The following is a 20,882-nucleotide window of genomic DNA, read 5'->3' on the forward strand; positions in this document are numbered from 1 at the left end:
TAGATAATTTAGCTCAGGCATAATAATGATTTGATTTCAAAAGTGTACGTTGGATACGGTTGTGACAAATGTTGTGGGTACGGTTGTGACATGTGTCCTTGTTCTTTTCGGGTGGAGATTAAACGGATAAAAAAATCTAACTTAACTAAGACAAAATACGTAAGAGGCAGAAAAGAAAATTTTAATATAATAAAAAAGAGTGCACGTAAGGTTCACATGCGATTGAAGTAAAACCTATTTGCTACTGTACAGATGGCATTTAAGTAAAAATAAATACATCATATAACCATTTTTAATAATGTTTATTAGTAATATAGTAACACTCGTGATGCACACATTTATTAGTGTCAACCATTATACACATTTATATAATGATATATTAAGAATTATATATTTATAATAGCATTAAAAATATGTATAATATTTAACAATAATGTAATTAAAGTTATACTTCAAATATGACGTGATCGGTTTGTCATTGTAATTAGCATTTAGAAATGAACCTTCATTAGAGAAATGAAGTAATTGCTGATTAATAAATTCTATAATATTCGTTCACACAGTGGATTATGTTTGACAACGCCTAAACAAATATTGTTTTCGCAACTTCACTTCATCATGTAATTGTGTTTGAAGAACTTCATGTAATTAAAGTTAAAATACATTCATTGACGGCTTGTATTTTTTTTTGCTTTTTCGCTGGCGATATAATCTAATTCTTTGAACAACTGTAATATCTATCTTGCCTAAAAAATATTTTCCATTTTAATAATTTCAAAGATTTATAGAAACTAAGAATAAAATAGAAATAATTTTTAATCAATGAACTTACTTTCAGCACACGGCACAAATATTTCATTTGTTTTATTATTTTCAAGGAACAGGATAAAATATTCTACTGGCTCAGACATTTTTCATTAAACCAAGTTTTGTACTATGATGTAACTTTAAAATGTTTTGCCTATGCTGATTTCCTTGCTGATGCCGGTACGCATACAACGACATTTCTCTATTCACATACACGACGACTAATCACAATCGACCCGAATAGAAATGATCTCATTGAGAGCGAATAACGAACAGTTCGGGCGTAACGGACTTTCGTTGCATTTGTACGGATTTACACCCTAGTCTAAATGTTTACAGTATTTGCACGTGGACAAATATTCAAATTGCCATTTAATTTACTTTTCTCTCGGGTAAGATGGATTAACAAAATATTGCTGATCAAATAAAAAGTGGCACAACCGTACCCAGTCTCCCCTACATATATACTGATACGTAAAAGCTTAAAAAAATTCAAAAACATTTGTTTTTATTTTGTATTTCATTAATTAACTCTACGAGAAGTTGCCATACATATTAGATAATTAGTTTTCAACCCAAAATATAAAATCTAGACCACCCCCCTGTATCGCATCATTACTATATCATAACAAAATTAATATTCATCATTTACTCCGCGAGAGTTATCCGATGCGGGCGTGAACCAATCGCTTCGCCCGGTTTTGGAGGGTAGTTCTGGGGGCGCAGGGGGCGCTTGGGGCACGTTTCTTCTCTATCCCCACCGCGGGCGAAAACGACGTAGCAAAAGCGGACAGTCGACCCTTGTTCATACGCAGTGCACTACACGAAGTCTCGTTTAGTAGTTGGACACAACGGGAAGAAGAAATTGATCTCATCCAAGTGTTAAATTCGTACAGAGCACGTGTGCGGGAATAAGATTTCTGATTCTTTGAAAAAAAAGTGATTTTTGTAGAATTTCAGGAGTGACTAAAAAGGAAGCAATATGAATGTGTTATTTGCTTTGACTGTTTTGGCGACGGCTTTGCAGACAGGTCGGTAGAAATTTGAATTTTAAAATATTTTTCAAAAAATGTTGTTTAACAATATTGAAAATAACTCATACACGTGCTATTCCAACTGTTCCGAGTTAAATATTTTAACTTGGTTTAATGTACAGAACTTAGCATATTAGATTCAAATGTTAATCAAATTTTAAATATAAAGTTCGTATGCGTGACGCTCTTTGAAAAAGTTGCGTGAGCTGTTAAGTAGATGTTCAATACGAAAGTGGCAGTCAATAGAAACGAACCTGTCTATGGGAAACAAAAATAATTAATAAATAATTTAGACAAAATATATATTTAATAAATTTTTTAATTATAAATTTTTAAAATAGGAAGTAGTGAAATGTATATTTCCGATAAAATGTTAAAAAATACGTATGCGATTATTAAGTCATGTATGATTCCTAACCCAATTCACATGGTTATGTGTAATGTGATGTAAGGCAGAGCGGGGCACAAAGGTCCAATTTGACTTCAAGTGATTATACTGTAATGAACACACCATCAAACAAGCAACTATCGAACTTTTTTCAATAAAATTCCCAATAATAGAAATGTGTTTTTCACAGTTTTGCTAAAATTTGTTATCTGTCCTTACTAGCTATTAATATTATTCAACGAATGCACAATCTAAATTTTGTAGGTACATCTAGATAATCCTGTAAATAACCTTGATGTGGTATTTTGTCACAAATATTTATCAGCGGGATTGGAATAATTATTAATTTAATTTATCTCTTTTGATTCTGCTTTTTCTTAACTTAATTTATTTTTGTAATTACTATTGTTTATTGTTTACACCTTTACCAGAGTATAGGTACAGTTGGTCCTTTTTACCCCAACTACGTGTAAACTTTTATAGAGGCTATATAAAGTAATCTGTTAAATCTAACTTAAATATAACAATACATCTTATAGAAAAATTTAATAACTTTTACTTAAAAATTATGTTTAGATCCTGTAAACTAAATTACTGTGCTCATAACCAAAAATACTAAGAACGAAAGAAAATACTTTTGTTATATATTTTCAAACATGACCGTTTCTCGATAGCGATTTTGTTTATTTTCCGTCGGTCGGATATTTTTTCACCTTCGAACGGTCGGAAAGGTCTGGCTGGACCACCATTCATTTTACATGCATTTATATGGGATAAATGAGTTTTTGGTGTCTTATATATTAACGATTATATAAAAAAATCAAGAAATATAAAAAAAATCGTTACTTTTTTTGTTAATTTTTCTGTTTTAAATCAATGAAAAATAATATTTATTCTTTTTCGGCGCCTTTGAAATGAATGTGAAATTCAAATGAAAACAAAATGAGGTGCGTCGCCTTTGAAATGAGCTGTAAAACTCAAAGTGAAAATATAATTTCACTACAGGTTTGCCAAAAAAATTTCGAACGCAGTACGGGTAGAAAAATTGTTGATAATGTGTGCATTATTCATCCGATTTTCAGTGTTTGCGATTACCAATAAGTTTGGTAGGTTTTCAAGGAACTCTCGTCATGAAAATACTAACATTCATGTTAGAACACATAGCAAAGAATATAAACAACGCAGTTTGAATAGAAAATACCATGAAAAAAGACAAAATACTGGTTTACATATATCAAAAAGCGTATATTTCATACAAAATGTATGGGTGGTCTAGACAGACCTTTCCGACCGTTCGAAGTATAAAAAAGTTAATATCCTTATAATTATCCTTCTGTACATTTTTTCGTCCTGATTTTTTCATTGATCGTCAGCTAATGAAATTTTAGGAAAAGTCAAGAAATTTCAAGTCGATAGGATTACTAGAAGTATTTTTTTTTTAATTGAAGTCGAAAAAAGTCTGGCCAGACCACGCCGACCGACTGAGGGTTAAAGTGACGACTGGTTATTTTTGTTAGAATTTTTTTTAAATTTTTCTGATTTTTTGAGATATTGGTGGTGGACATTTACCGGCGGACTCTCAAGCCCCGTTTTGGCCTATCTCTTTATCACAAAATAACTATCGAAATAATTCAATTATCAATCGAAATTCCTTTTGCGTTTTGATTTGTCTATTGGCATAAAAATATATTTAAACAATTATTTTCTGCTGAATATTTATTGATTTAGTTTAGTTTAGCAAACATATTTCAGTTCTACGATTGATGGCACACCTTGATTAAATCATAAAATAACACTATGATAATTTAATTAAAACTAATAATAAATGCATATATGGCGCCAGTGTATTGTAACTGACTTGTAAGTGACTTGTGATTATTATATGGTTGCCAGTATAAGTACACTAGCCTAAATAATATGTTAAAGCATAAATAATTAAATTTTTATTTTTCATTGTAATTGCGTTAAAATATTAACTTAAAACTTAAATTTATAATTTTAGTTAGTTTTAATGCTTGATCCTTGGCCAGTTTACTAAAAACAAATTGAATTATATCTTGCATATGAAATTGTTCGCTTACTACTTAAGTTAGATTTAACAGATTTTTTATATAACCTCTAAAAAAGCTTTAGTATGTGTGGGGTAAAAAGGACTACTTAAAATTTTGCCTTGGAAAGGGGGTAAACAATAAGAAAATAGTGAATAAAAAGTAAATTAAGCTAAAAATAAAAAAACAATTATAACAAGGTGATGAATAAGAATAATAGTTAACCCACCGCTGCTCATGAACATTTCCGATTTAGTATAAGGTCAGGGTTATATACGGTGTAATCTTTGCAAAAAATGTAACAATTAATAATTAGTCAATAAAGTAGATTCAACTGCAACATTAGATAAAAAATTCGAGCAATTTTTTTACTAGTTTTAAAGCACCTAGTAAGATTTTTTGAAAAGTATCTCTTCGATGATGCGAGACAATAATAATAAATTATGATATGATATGTTAATAATATTGTCATAATATATTGCAACGTCTCCAGATTTTGTACATTCTTTGCAAAAGCATCGTATAGATGATTTTTAACGTATAAAGACTAATATTTTAAATGTGATTTAAATTATCCGACTGTTAATTAATTTAAAAGAAACTGCATTTGAGAACGAAGCTAGTTAAAGCACTTCCTTTAAAATTTATTTAATATTTTAACGGATTAAGTGGAAAATGCTCTCTGCATCGCAGTATTCGCACAAGATAATTATTTCCATTTATATATATATATATATATATATATTTATATATATATGTTGATTTATATATATATATATGTTGATTTTATTTTAACGTTTCAAGTCATTCTGAACCGATTGAGATCAAACTTAGAAGAAGTATATATGTGTATGTGTAAGGCTGTGTGCTGTGTGTGTATGTGAGCCAATTTTTGGCTTTTCGTCGATGTTTTCTTAACAACAGCTGAACTGATTTCAAAAATTTAGAAGCCATTTGATGAAACTAGGTAAGCACTTGCATTGGTTAGTTTCTAGTTACGATTGGCTGAGCTGTTTCTTTGAAATTAGCAGAAGAGTGCAAAAATCTTTGACCTCAATTTAGCCAAAAACTGTGATCTATTTTTGAAAATTTAAATACTATTCAAAAAAATTTATACGGGAATCGTGCTAATTAATTTTGGACAAAGATCGGCGAGGCCGTTTCTTCGTAATTGATTGTTAAAAAAATCTCGATTTGAATGATACTTGGTATGATGATAGACCTGGTCTTAATGAACATACTAAAACATTATAGTTCTACTTATTACATTTAACTTCCCGAAAGAAAAGTTTGTTTTCATAAAAAATGCGATTCGCTAATTTTATGTTTTCTCGACGTTTCAAGCCATTCTGAATCGAATGAGACCAAATTTGGAAAACGTATGTGTGTGTGCGTGTGTATGTGAACAGATTTTTTGCCGTAAATCGACGTTTACTCAAAAACGGCTGGACCGATTTCAAAAATGTAAAAGCCTTTCGAAGTATCTTGATAACGACTATCGTTTGTCAGTTTTGCGCAACGATTGGCAAAGCCGTTTCTTTGTTATTTACGAATAAGTGAAAAAAATCGTCAATGTTTTTCCACGCACGTTTTAGCCCGCAATTTTGATTTTGAAAATTCAAAAAACGAAAGATATTGGTTGGGAATCGACCTGAATAGTTTTTGGTAAATATTAGCCGGGTCGTTTTCTTGTAATTAACTGTTGAAAAAATTTTCGACGATTTTTATGAATATTTTTTGACAGTAGATATCATGGTTCTTCTAGATCATACTAAAATATTACGGCACTACTACAAGTCGTCGAATTTTGAAAATTTGTCAAAGCTTGCAAAAATTAGTCGCGTTTTTTTGGCATTTGTCAAAATAAGACCTTACGTCGACGTTTTCTCAAAAACGCTTGAACCGATTTTAAAAATTTAAAAGCCATTTTATGTATCTCGGTGAAGATTATCGTTTCTCAGTTTTGTGCGACTAAGGTCCGAGCCGTTTCTTTGTAATTTGCATAGAATTGTAAAACTTCTCGCCCACGTTTTAGCCAAAACTTCTCTTGCTTGCTTTTAAAAATTCAATAACTATTCGAAAAATATTATTTGGGAGTCATGCTGATTGGTTTTGGACAAATATATGCCGAGCCGTTTCTTCGTAATTAACTGTTCAACATTTTTTTTTGATGAAACTCTTTATGTTGATAGATAACATGGTCCTGAACAACACACTAAAATTTTACGTTTCTACGACTAGTTCATCAAATTCATCAAAATTTGAAAAAATATTTTAGTTAAAATTTGTGTCTAAAGTTGCCTTTGTGATGTGATAAGTCAATTATCAATTCACTAAAATTTAAAATTAAAATATTAAGCTACAATTTCAGGACATACAAGCACTTGCCTGTGCAGTATAATTAATATAATTACAGATAATTTAAATGTGTTTGAGAAAATTCTATTAGAAATCGCAATGTTTGGACTTAACGATAACTTTATTTTCGGAATGAATAGTTGAAAATTTTATCTAAATATCTAATTCACAATTTCGGTGGATCAAGTCAATTATTACACATTTCGGGAAGTTCGTGCAACTTGCCTTAAGGCAAAATGCCACTTTTAACCTGTTAAAAATTGAATTTTCAGCCGCGCTTTTGGAAAATACTCCGATTTGTATTAGGAAGAGGTTCCATTTTCAATGTGTAAAAAACGTATTGTAATCTGCAATAGTTTCTCACTTTACGAGCCCTACAACAACTCTCCATACTTCTAAATTAGGGTAGAGCGGGGCTAGTTGAGCATAGGGGCAAGTTGAGCAATCGAAATATCTCGAAAACTATTCACCGTCCGTTTAGGCATTATATGGCGGAAAGATAGAAGTTTGGGAGAAATAAACATTCCGCGATCGCTAGTGGCCGCTGGACAAATGAGTGAGGCTCACAGGCGTTTTGTTTATTTTGAGACCAAAAAGTAAAAAAGTAATTCATCACGAGTTTTCGTTTGGTTTAGTCAAATGTTATTTATTTTTAATCAGGTAAATGTTATTCTCCCACATAATTATAGTACTTTTAATATGCACAGAGATTCTGCGTATAATTTTCATGGTTTTTTCATAAACTCACTTATATTTTGAAATTCCAAGTTGGGGTTAGTTGAGCATAGTTGCTAAACTTGTTCTGTCACTAAGACAATTACCAATAACTTCCAGAAATTTATTATTTTTAAGATTTAAGCTAAGTCTATGAGTAATAATATAAAGAAATAATGATTTTAAACAAAAATACTGAATATAATGGTAAAATAATTCCTAAGATACGATATTGTTTTGTTGATTCTACTTTTCGTTAATTATTCAAAGCAAATTACTATAAGTTTTGTATTCTTTGTCAATAAAGACTATAAATATAGAACTGGTTATTAAAAACTTATTTTATTTCATTATTATCGACATTAAACCTATGATTTCATTATACTTTCTTAGTGCTCAACTAGCCCCACCTATGGGGTACATTGAGCATACGTGACTTTTTGCATTCAAACAGCTGTAGCTTTTAAATTTTACTTATTACCATAAAATAGTATTAACACTTTTGTTAAGCGATAAACAACAAATCCATTAAGCCGTATAGCAATTTATTGAGACTTTTCATTGAGAAGCTACATCCGTTTAAGTAAAAATTTGCTCAACTAGCCCCGCCCTACCCTACTCACAAATTTATATATTGATTTATTATTGACTAAGTCAATTATTTACATACGTCGGGAAATTAATGCAACTTGCCTTGTGACCAAATGACACAACTTTTATTTTTATTCATAAGCTTTTGTGTAGAGATAATTATTTTCTTACACTACGTATTGGTAGATATTTGCTAGTTGTTTTATTTGCAGAGAAATTTTAGCGTTTGCATGGTACAGATATGGAGGTATTTTGAGAAGGAAGTAATGATATTTATAAAGTGACGTGTGACTAATTTATCAAGTGTTTGAAATATGTACCAACTTATTAATTCGTGACCAGCCTCAAGCAATTAATGCGACGAACACACTGTGAGTCATGGATAAGAAATTGTGTATACAATACATATCAAGTAATACAAAATTTTTTATAAAATTTTATAGAAAATTATGAGTGATTTCAATTTTTATATAATATGTTTGAGATATTGATAATGTTTAAAATACAAATTACATTTATGAACGCATTCAAGATTTTGGATATAATTCTATTACTATAGTCTTTTTTGTCGTTATCTTTGATAGCACAATTGCAGCTACAATGCAAAGTGAAATTTCTTGTTGATGTATACAGTGCTGGATTTACAGTAGGGGCAGTCGGGGCTACTGCCCAGGGCGGCAAATTTTCGGGGGCGGCAAAATTTGGATAGTGAGAAAAAAATTCTATACCATATAATTTTTTTAATAACATTTTTTATTTCAAGAAATATAATTAATAATATATTATACAAATGCAATGCAAAATTTGGCAATTTGGCTAATATAAGGATACGTAAATGAGTTGAAAGTTTAAGAAAAATATGTTCTTCAGATCTCGAGCCCTTTTAAGACGACGAATTTGTGCACTTCCAAGCTTATAGCGCAAAAAAAAATTAAATTACTGAAGCATGGCATTGTGCCTTACGGCAAGTTACTGAAACTTTCCGTACTGAAAATTACATTTTAAAAAAAGCTTTAAAATTTTTTGAAAAATGATGAAAATTGAATTTAAAAAACCTTTTTTTTTGTAAATTATTAACTTTTATGTATTAAATCTATTAAAATTAAATTTTATTTGAATTATTCGATTCCTATTGATAGCGAGACGAGCTGATTAGTTATTGGCCAAGGCAGGTCCCAAAAATAATAATTCAGTTTTTGAAAAATGGAACGTCCAATATTATTAAAAGAAATTTATATGTATAGACAAAACGGGGAACTGATTAAATTTGTTGGAGTCAGGTCTAGCGGTTTCAATGATCCAATAAAAACTTTGAAAAAAAAAACATTTGGCGGTCAAAAGTGATCATTAAAAACATATGCACATCAAATTATCATATATTTTAATAATAAGTATAAATTTTGTTTACATTTTACTATGGATCTGTATCATTATTTATTCGTTGTTCTGCGAGGCGACGCATACGCGCTTCTTTATTTTGTCCCTACGCAGCTAAAGCAGGGCGATCGCTTTAAAAAAACGTTTTTTTTATTTTAATTTTTTGTACGGGAAGTTCCAACAATTTGCCTTAAGGCACGATGCCAAGCACCACTAGTTATAGTATATAATGCGTAATAAATTTACTGCAACCAAATAATAATTTTAATTTTAGAAAAATGATATATAAAAACTATTTTACATAAAAATTCAGGGATGGGGCGGCATTTTTGTCAGTGCCCCGGGGCGCCAAATTTCTAAATCCGGCCCTGGATGTATATATATATATATATACATATATATATATATATATATATATATACGAGTATATATATATATATATATATATATATATATATATATATATTAGGATGGCCCTTAACAAGGACATTTTCAAATTTCTTTGCTCCCAAGCGCGGCAATGCTTCCACATGAATAAAAAATGAATCTCTAATAGTATTAGCTCTTAATATAAACATTTAGATAGAGCGCACGCCAATTGAAATTTTCTTAAATTTGTTATGAACATACGTCATTTAGTAAATTCTTGCACCATCTGTTTAGTATTCGTGATATTATGACACATAAGAATATTTATAAATCACTCAACATCTAATTAAATCCATGCGGGCTGTTCTATAATATTTATTCATCATGAAATCAATATAATAATTTAAGTTCCAACATAACCAATTAAATAAATATTTTGCTGCAAAATTAATCTTGCATCCATGATGAGTAGGATTTAATTAGAGCTTAAGTGATTTATAAATATTTTTATGTGTCATAATATTTGAGTTCACAAATACTATACAGATGGCGCCCGAATTTACTTAATGACGTATGTTAATAACAAATATAAAAAACTTTCAATGGGCGTGCGCTCTATTTAAATATTTATATTAAGAGCTAATACTATTAGAGATTCGTTTTTTATTCATGTGGAAACATTGGCGCCCTTGGGAGCAAAGAAATTCGAAAATGTCCTTGTTAAGAACCACCCTAATATATATATATATATATATATATATATATATATATATATATATATATATATATATATATAAGAATAAGAATAGGTGGTACTGCCCTAGAAAAGGTCCGTGAGCTGAGTTAAAATCCATCTAGATCAGCAAATCCCTCAAAAATATTTTTCGAAAAGTCAAAGAAAAGACTTGATTGAATGTAGAAAAATCAGTAATAAAATTAATTTGAATTTCAATTTTTATAACATGTTTCACTGTCACTTATGAATTTTCGATCACAATTGAATAGTTATTTCTAAGAGTGTATTTTTATATTTAGAAACCAATTTATTTTAAAAAGTTAAAAATGTTATATGAGGGCCACAAAGTTTTTAGGAACGTTAAGGTGGGGCGTGTCCCATAAAAGGTTGGAAAACACAGAACTTCAATTCAAGGAAAAATAGTGTGAGAGATTTGCCATTGCATTTTCAAACCGCAGTGCCCGGAATGGGCTTATTCTTCATTGGAAACTTTTTATATATATTTGATAGTTTACATTTTAATTTTAATCTTTGAGTTATTACCCAATAACTCTTAAGACAGGTGATTTATCAAAGCGTTTTTATATACATATATTTATAAACTTATAAAATAACTGAAATTTGTTTCCTCTTTTCAGGAAATTGCATTAAGTGCTATTTATGTGAATCAAAAACTCAAGATGCATGCCACGACCTCACGACTGGAGAGTTGCAGCCAAGAGTGAGTTGATTTACATTTAAATTATATACGACATATGTTATAACCAGAAAATCAAATATCTGCGTTATGTACGGAATATTAATAAAATTGCAAATAATCTAAAAGATCAATATATATCATTGTTTAAAATTAACTCATTTTTTGCATAATTTGTTTGTACATATGGAAATAATTTGTTTATTTTAACATTTTTGTTATGAGAATCTCATTTCCAATGAAGAGTCGCCTAATTATAGAGTCGGGTAACAATCTTTACTAGAACAAGCGACTTCCATTAATTCCGCAAAAAATGATTAAAATGTTATTTATTGCTACATCACGCAACTATAATATGTTTTTTTAAAAATAAAATGAATATGTCATAAGAAAACATTCTATGTAATCATTTATTTCAAAATCAAAAAAAATATATAAAATTTTGTAAAAAAATCTAATAATTTAAAATGTATCCACCACTTGACAAATTCTTATTAATACAAAACTTGATTATAATTAACTTCCCGAAGGAGAAGTTTATGTTTTCATCAAAAAATTCAATTCGCTAATTATATGTTTTCTCGACGTTTCAAGCCATTCTGAATCGAGTGAAATTTGGAAAAAGTATGTGAGTGTGTGTATGTGCGTGCGTGTGTGTGAACAGATTTTTTGCCGTAAATCGACGTTTTCTCAAAAACGGTTGGACCGATTTCCAAAATTTAAAAGCCATTCGATGTATTTCGATGAGGACTAACGTTTCTGAGTTTTGTGTGACGATCGGCATAGCCGTTTCTTTGTAAATAGCAGAAAAGTGAAAAAAATTTCGTCCACGTTTTAGCCCGCAATTCTTAATCGATTTTGAAAATTCAAAAACCGTTCGAAAGATATTGGTTGAAAATCGTGCTGATTAGTTTTTGGTAAAGATCGGCCGGGCCGTTTTCTTGTAATAAAGTTAAAAAAAATCGACAATTTTAATTATTATTTTTTTGACGGTAGATACCATAGTCTTCTAGATCATACTAAAATATTACAGCCCTACGACAACTCGTTTAGCTTTAAAAATTCATCAAAGTTTGCAAAAATTAGTATCGTTCTTTTGACATTTGTCAAAATTAGACCTTTGATCGACGTTTTCTCAGAAACGCCTGAACCGATTTCAGAAATTTAAAAGCCATTTGATGTGTCTCAATGACGACTATCGTTTGTCAGTTATGTGAGACGATCTGCCAAACCGTTTCTTTGTAATTTGTTTCTTTTCGTCCACATTTAAGCTCAAACTACCGAATCGATTTTAAAAAATCAAAAACAGTTCGATAGATATTAGTTGGGAATGATACTGATTAGTTTTAGGTGAAAATCTACCGAGCCGTTTTTTGTAATTAACTTTTGAAAAAAAAAACGATACGATAGTAGTACTTGGTCTTAATGAACATATCTACCATTAAAGTACTGCGGAAACTGATTCAATTATATAAATTGTTGATTTTTGAAAATTTGCTTTTAGAAAATACTCCGAGTTAACGTGTTCGTTCGTTTTCAATTATGTGTAATAGATCCACTCAAAATACTTTTAATCACTCATGAATTAATTTATTTTTTATTGATTAAGTAGATTATTTGCACATATCGGGAAGTTCATGTAACTTGCCTCAAGGCTAAATACCAATACCAACTAGTTATTTTTTGATTATTATCGATTCAAATTAGATCATGTTAATATTTTTAAATTTTACAAAATATTAAGACCAAAATCATTTTTGTAATCGGATGCATTTTTCTTAAAATATGTTTTTATAGTTCCTACTTAATAAAATCGTCAATGAACCAAAGATGAGTAAAAACGATTGATACTGATATTTAAATTAATAAATATCATTAAAGAACAAAACAGCATGTCATTGTGACCGTTCCCTATGTTCTTTTAAGGTAATTTAATAGTTGACTTTATTTAGCTACTATTATTAAGAATAATAAAATTTTATTTCATACGTTTACAGTTTCAATTACAAAATTTCGATTAACACATATAGTTATAATTATCTAATTAAAATAATATAATAATCTAATTATTTCAACTAAGGTACATTAAACAGAAAATTTAAAATTTCATTTGATATTTGTGTAAAAAGACAAGAGTTTTAGCATTTCACCTGAAGACGCAAGACCATTTCTAACGCAAAATGTGAAACTTTATTGTGCGCATTTTGTGTGAGATGCGAAAAGAAAAAGTTGCGAATTCAAGAGTATTTTCTAAATGATAAAAATAATTTAAAAATATCACATAATCAATACCCATAAAAATGCGGCTGAATTCGATAAGTTGGCGTGGTGCCACAGCAGCAGCCTTATAAATACATTACAATATATGGGTCACCCGAGAGGGATGTCTTATTTTTTGTTAAAATAAATAACATAATAAAGTTGCATTTACTAAAGTAGGATTAATCGCTGCACTTGGGCACTTGTTTCTGAATAGGCCTCGATTTTGTTTAGAATTAGATACTTGGTCTGAATTCCCGGTTTCTAATCTGTGAGGCTGTTCTCAGGGGCAAAATAATCCAAAATTTTTAAAATAATATTAAAAAATAATTAGCTTTAATGCATATTTTTACATAATATTGCATAATAATTTGTAGGCTTATAATATCAGTTGAGTATTTATAAAATTAAAAGGTTAAAAAATTTAAGGGGAGGCGCCAAAAATTTTTTTATTAGAGCAGAGAGCGCGGTTCGAGAAAGGTTGGAAACCACTGGTCTAAATAGCTGCACAATAAATTTAATTGTGATATTTATTTTGTATTCATTAATATAATTTAATATTGTTCAATCGTACAAAGTTATTTATTATATGTAAGAATTGATACAATTTTCGAATATATTTTGTACGGTCTCGAATACCGCACAAAAATAAGATAAACTGTATTTTTATTGTTTTTTCTACGTTATAAGAAAACGATCAGTAACTACTGAAATTCATATTTCTGCTATTTCTATGGCATACCCCAATAAATGTCAACAAGAATATAGTGAATACATAATTTAAGTACTTAACTAGGGGCTAATGGCATCGTGCCTTAAGGCAAATTGCTGTAACTCTTGGTACTGTAATTGAACATTCGAGGAATTAAAATATGCAATGATCAATGAAAATTATTCAATAATTAATTACAATTGTTTTTATTATTTTTAAATAAACTATTTAATATAAATACTGAAAATGTATATGTGCTTATTAAATTGGGCGACGAGCGTATTCTGTAAACAACTTATGTGCATGCTTACAAGAAATTTGTTCCATTTTTTTTAAATTTTATTTTTTTAGTAATTCTGGAATTTTTTAAAAAGTTCGATTTTTTTTAAAAAAATCGTTTTCTTTTCCAAATTTTTTGAGAATTTGTTTTTTTTTTGAAAATATTCGATTGTTTTTTTTGAAAATTTCGAAATATTTTTAAATTTTTGTAAGAAATTGATTTTTATTTTAATTTCGGTATTTTTTGAAATGTTCAAAATTTAGATTTTTTTTAAAAAAATATATAAATTTCGAAAATTTGAATTTTTTGAAACTTTGATTTTTTTCAGAAAGTTTTGAAAATGTTCAAAACAAGCAGAATGTTTTTTGAATTAATCTGATCGGATAATCCGTTCTCTCAAACACCGCATGACCATTTTTCTCCTAAAACGGCTAGACGTGCCTTTTGCAAAAACGCCTTGCGATCGAGTACGAACCGAATGTTTTTTCAACCATTCAAATCGGTTATTCCATAATGTCGATAATGTCGAGGACATTTGTTGAATCATATAAAGTAAATTCTAAAATTAGAAATCTTGGTACGAAACCCCAAAAAATTGACACAAAATGTGTACACGTTAAAATCTCTATATATTAAATACCTGATAATTTGATGTGCATATGTCTAATAAAGATTTTTGACTGCCAAATGGTGTTTATTTTACTTTTTTTATTGAAACTCCGTAACCGCTAGACCTGCCAAAATTTGAACAGTTCTTCGTTTAATCAATACAAATAAAATGTTCTTTTGAATTATTCAAATCGAATGCTCCATTCTCTCAAAAACTGAATGACCATTTTTGGTTCTTTTCGCCCCGTATTTTCGAAACGGCTAGGCTTGTCTTTGCCAAAAACTAATCAGTATGCCCCTTTATTAATACGAATCGAATGTTTCATAAATCATTCAAATCGGTTGATCCGTGTTCTCGAAATCGTCGACGAAAATTTGTATCCGCACACACATACACATACATCAATTTTTTTTAAAGTATGCCAAAATATTCAGAAACCTTTGAAACGTAAAGATATATGAAAATTTTCATTTTCGATTTTTTTGCGATTATTATAACTCTACGGGAAGTTAAACTAAGTACGTTATTTTATTAGACTTTAAATAACTTTCTATTCATTTTCATATAGCGAAAAATGATAATTCAAAATAAATTTATTTGAAATTAACTATTTTAATTAGATGAAGCGCATTTTGAATTAACTATTTCTGAAGAATTAAGTTATATAAAATTTAGAATATAAATACAGCGAAATTATTCAATTCAATTAAATTCCTCAATATTTTATATATTTTTAAATCCATCAGTTTTACTTGTTGTTCATTTCAGGTCAAGTGTAAAATTACTATAAAAAACTTCAATATTATTATGATAACTTCACGTATTTTTTTTTAGGAATGTACCCCAGAATTACTTCGAACTGCCAGCACTGAACTAACGAAAAATCTTCGCAATTTGGGAAATCTCTTCAACGTTGACGTGTTTGGATCCTCAACTCTAAATGTTCCGATGGCATGTCAGAAGACAGTCACCACAAGTATGTACTTTCAAAATGATTAACCATTAAATTGTTAAATAATGATTTTGTATCATGACGAAGATAATAAATCAATATATAACCTTTGATTACCCAAGTAATAGTTACCCAATACCCAAGCATAAATTTATTTATAAAGACATTTAGTAATAGTTATTTTGTTAGTTATCTTTAATAGATGTTTATAGCTTTGTTAGGAGCCAATAATTGGGCCCAATAATTGGCCTATCTATGTTTGATATGTCTAATACTGATGTCGGATTTTTAACTTAATGCAGCAGCGTCATTAAGGGCTATTCTTGAAGAATTTTTGATCTATAATTCTATTTTATTTTTAACTAAATATCTGGAGTAAGAAGTAATTGGCCTCGTCTGATAATCGGATGAGATTATAAAAGCTTCATAAGATTTAATAGGAAGTACTATATCGGGTCCTGTATGAACTACCAATTTTAATACCAATGTAAAATTAAAATAATGTTCGGCGTGTGTTTACCGTGATCAATATTATTGCTTCATTGTTATTTTTTTCAAACATAAATAATATTGTAATTTAAAAAACCTTTTTGCCAAAATGTTATTGATTTTTAATTTCAAGTATCTCTGTTATACTCACACTTTGCCATGTAAGTTTTTTTTTTCGTATTTATTCTATTTTATAATGATCTAAAATTGTATTTCATACTCATCTGGTTGTGGATGTCTATATAAAAAACATAAAAATGTAAAATATAAAAACCGTCAATGAAGTATTTGTTCCATAGACTTCTCAATATTGGTATTAAATTTCATTGGATTTATTATGACTAAAAATATAAAATTGAAGTAAGTGTATTATTCAGATTTCATACGCAATAGAATTCGTTGTTTGTAATTATTTTTACAAAAAGGATATGCAAAGATAATAATAGTGTTGTGAAAGATGTGATTCTATTATCACTGTACATTAGGTATGTTATTTATCAATCATCCAGCGAAGGTACTTTTCGACATTGCAATCGATGGTCCAAATAGTTTTAACAAAATAGAGACCAAAAAATAGTGCTCCCTCAATTAGTTTTGAGTTACTAATGATATTTTTCAATATCTATTTAAACAAACAGTATAAAAAACATAAAATTCTCTGACATAAAAACCAATAAACCATGATTAACACAGCCTTCACATCTATGTATCTACCACAATTGAAATAAGGCCGGGATACTTCATAAATAAAAAATAAAATTTATACAAAATAAAATATTCACATTTGTTGTATTAGAGAAAATATTCCATTGACACCGAATAAAATTAAAAGTTGAAAAATATAGAAGAAAGTAAATAAAAAACAACAGTAACAATAATAACAATAGTAAGAAAAGCTATTGGTTCGTGGCATTGTGCCAAATTGCTGAAATTTACGAAAATTATTTTTTTTAAAAAACAGCTTTGAAACTTTTTGAAAACTGAAAAAATCAGATCCCTCAGAACTTTGAAATTTGAACTTTTAGTTAGTTAAACTTTACTGACTGCAACACGGGGCTTACGCTTACTGCAACAGCGCGATTACTTTGAAAAAAGTTCAATATTTTCAAAAAGTTAAGAAAAAAAAAAAAAACTTTGAAAAAATTGATTGATTACTTTGAAAAAAGTCAAATTTGCGCAAAAATTTCAGTTTTCAAAAATCAATTTTTTTCGAGATTTTTAAAAAATGCTTTTTTTTAAATGGTAATTTTCAGTACGGGAAGTCGCAGCAGTTTGCCTTAAGGCACGATATGCCCTGCACCACTAGTTATATCATTCAAATCGGTTGATACGTGTTCTTAAAATTGTCGACGAAAAATTTTATCGGCACATGCATACACACACACAGGGGCGGTCCTGCCTTGCGAAAAATGTGGGCGCTCGCCTTAGGGGGCGCCAAAACGAGATTCGGCATTGAAATGTATAATATATTATTCATATTTTTTTAATATAAAATCTACAATACTTAACAGATTAAACAATCTAACTTAACTATGGATCCAAAAAGAGACCAAAAAAGCATATTAAGTTTGCTATGTGATATCAGTAGAGACATTGATTACTCTGCAAATTAGTAAATTATTGTTCTGCTTATTGTTGAATGTTTTTATTAAATTTTTCTTTGTTTGAAGTTAATGTGGAATCGAAAAAAAATTATCTAGTATTCAATCCCGTAAGCGCGTAATTGACGAAAAATTGCGAGCTGTTTTAGTTGAAACGGAACTTGTTAAAAAAATAGTACAAATTATAATAGAGAAAAATGAAAAATGAAAAAAGCAAATATAAAAAATGGAAGCAAAATGCACTTAGAAACAAAAATCGTGAGCTTCTTTTATACCTAGTGGTATAAAAAATACTATTAACTGAACAGAAATAATACAGGTACAAATATAATTGTGTTTTGTTTTTAATATAGTTCAGGAAATATGTAATTTTTTGCATTTTTTAAAATACGTTAAAAATTTTACTTTAAAACAACAATCTGATATTCTGAATCAGATTGGAAACTAAACATGAATACAATTCGGCCCTTACGATATCAATAAGGAGAAGTTTACGATGCAATTTTGAATATTGTAATTAATGAGAAAAAAAAAGTTAAAATAAAATTTTAAAAATCCAACATGAAATACGAGTGTTATGTTTAAATATGCAATACGTAAAATATTTCAAACCCTAACTATTAATATTACATATATGTTAAAAATACTTGTATGTAATGTAAAATATTTGATTACAGTCAACCCGCAAATCGCTTCGATTTTCTGAATAACTATTTTATACGCTTTTAGATTATATCTAATTTTTTGTGTACTAAATCCAGAATGATTAAAAATCAATTTAATAAAATTACGTAAATATTTATATAATTTTAATGATAAATGTTAAAACAGTTAAAATTATTAAGGGGGAGGCGCTAGAACAAATCATGCATACGGGCTCTGAGGACCCCAGCACTGGCCCTGCACACACATACGTACTTGCATTCACACACGCATATACCCATATTTCTAAAGTATAACAAAATGTTCAGAAACTTTTGAAACGTCAAGGTATTCGAAAATATTCATTTTCGATTTTTTGCTATTACTACAACGTACACTACGGGAAGTTAAAAATTAATTAAGAATGTTCTTTTGTGCTGCTATATTTTTTATGTAATCATTGGAAATTTTTGTAGTAGGTACCTATACAAGGCGAAAAATTAAACATATGTATTTTAGAGTTGTATTTTAACATGTCAGAAAAGTAAGATGTATTCGTCCGCCTGACGGCAATAAATAAATATAATAGGCTAACATTTTATATTACAGAAAAAATCTTTGCTCATAAACAGTTTAAAGTATCAGTATTGTAAACTGACAATTATTTTTTATTTATCAGCCCTGTCTCTAATCTCTCGTTCATAATTTATTTTCAGTTAACGGCGAGAAGTTGACAGTGCGCGGATGCCAACTAGGTCGCACGGATTCGATGGATCCTTGCCGGATTTTCGAGAATAAGGTCGGCGACGAGACAAACGCCCAAGTTAACCATTGTTCACTCTGCGAAGAAGACGGCTGCAACGGCGCAGGTTCCCTACGCGGGCTACTGCTCCACTGCGGCTTGTTTCCTGCGATTCTCCTCCTGGTCGTTTGGCGCGTGCTTGTTGACGCGTAGGCGCGTAAAAGACCATGGATTGCTAGTCACGAATTGGTTTTAAATAAGAAAACTTTAACAAAAAATTGAAGAGCTTTTTGAATGTCGATCGGATATCATCGTAATAGTTCAAGATTATTGATGAATACCGTAAAATTTCTTAATGATCACCTCCCATATCAAACAACTTGCTTGATAGATTATGAAAGATTCGTGTGTAGAAAGTGGAGATAGATGGCGAAATAATCATCGGAGTCCAGTTACAAAATCACGTGTCAAAGTCAGGTCTGGGACTAGCTAACAAAGTTAATTCCGATACTAAAGGCATTATCATGTTTCCGAAGAGTGACAAAGCTATGTTACACACGAGTGGTAAAATCAAGTCAAAGACTTGATAGAAATAGTTTCTGTCACTAGTAGTCAAGTCAAATCCATGACTACTATCAAAATAAAATTGATAAAGTTATGCCCATGATGGATGAGAATTTTTTTTTATTCTTCTACACGTGTTGCCTCTGAAGTAAATTGTACTTTTCAAGCAAGTCTCCACTATATGACACAAAAAAGATAAAACTCTATTGGTTTATATATCAACCCAAAATGTTGACTAATTGTTGCCCAGAATTACTGTTCATTTCACTACACCAGATAATTAGTTTGATATATTGCACATATTTTACTGTTTACATAAACACCCTTATAAACCACTTGCATAAAACACTGAATTGTTTTTTTTTAATTTATTTCTGGTATAAGTAATTTCAATTTGGTAACTATAATTATGCAAACGTTCTAAAAATAAATATTTAAAAAAAACATAAAATAAGTATAGATATCACAAAATAAATAAATTTCGACTAAATTTTTAATTTTTTATATAAAAAGAACTCTGTAATTACCTTAGTTTTCTTAAACTATTTATTCGGTAACAACGAAAATGTAAATTTTACTAGTAGTTATTCATCACTGGTACTAGAGATATATTCGATCGACGTTCAACAATATTCAACACATTAGAATGTATGTAAAATACGCATAAAGCCACTAATATTTGTGTTTCTTTGTTTGGATACATTACCAGAAAGCCTTATTTAATAAAAGAGATGTTTTTTAAAGTAGTCGCTGTAGGAATATCGCTGCCAAGCTAATAGATGTTTGGAATTTCAACGAAGGAACTTAGATTTAGCATCATGATTTTAATATTCAATCAATTCATATTTTGATATTATTAATATTGTTGTGTAAATTCTAGAAAAAAATATTATAACTTTTTTATATATAATA

At 29.3% G+C, this 20,882-nt stretch overlaps 1 protein-coding gene across 1 annotated transcript; it reads left to right on the plus strand.

The window, feature by feature from the left end:
* Positions 1-1,764: 1,764 nt before the first annotated feature.
* On the plus strand, positions 1,765-19,676 carry LOC113378518. The gene is made up of 4 exons (XM_026619060.1): positions 1,765-1,838; positions 11,061-11,143; positions 15,815-15,956; positions 19,381-19,676. Exons 1-4 carry the CDS (start codon positions 1,790-1,792, stop codon positions 19,617-19,619), a joined length of 513 nt encoding a protein of 170 aa, XP_026474845.1. The 5' UTR covers positions 1,765-1,789; the 3' UTR covers positions 19,620-19,676.
* Positions 19,677-20,882: the final 1,206 nt, after the last annotated feature.

Source organism: Ctenocephalides felis, unplaced genomic scaffold (genome assembly GCF_003426905.1).
Source record: "Ctenocephalides felis isolate EL2017-DRISC unplaced genomic scaffold, ASM342690v1 CF-g0.4_SCAFFOLD_01886, whole genome shotgun sequence".
Taxonomy (NCBI): domain Eukaryota; kingdom Metazoa; phylum Arthropoda; class Insecta; order Siphonaptera; family Pulicidae; genus Ctenocephalides; species Ctenocephalides felis.

Excerpts from the sequence above, each read along its gene's own strand:
- LOC113378518 (XM_026619060.1), top strand. The coding sequence starts at position 1,790 with ATGAATGTGTTATTTGCTTTGACTGTTTTGGCGACGGCTTTGCAGACA. Across the intron at positions 1,839-11,060 it reads GGCGACGGCTTTGCAGACAG|GAAATTGCATTAAGTGCTAT; the intron begins GTCGGTAGAAAT and ends TCCTCTTTTCAG. Across the intron at positions 15,957-19,380 it reads TCAGAAGACAGTCACCACAA|TTAACGGCGAGAAGTTGACA; the intron begins GTATGTACTTTC and ends ATTTATTTTCAG.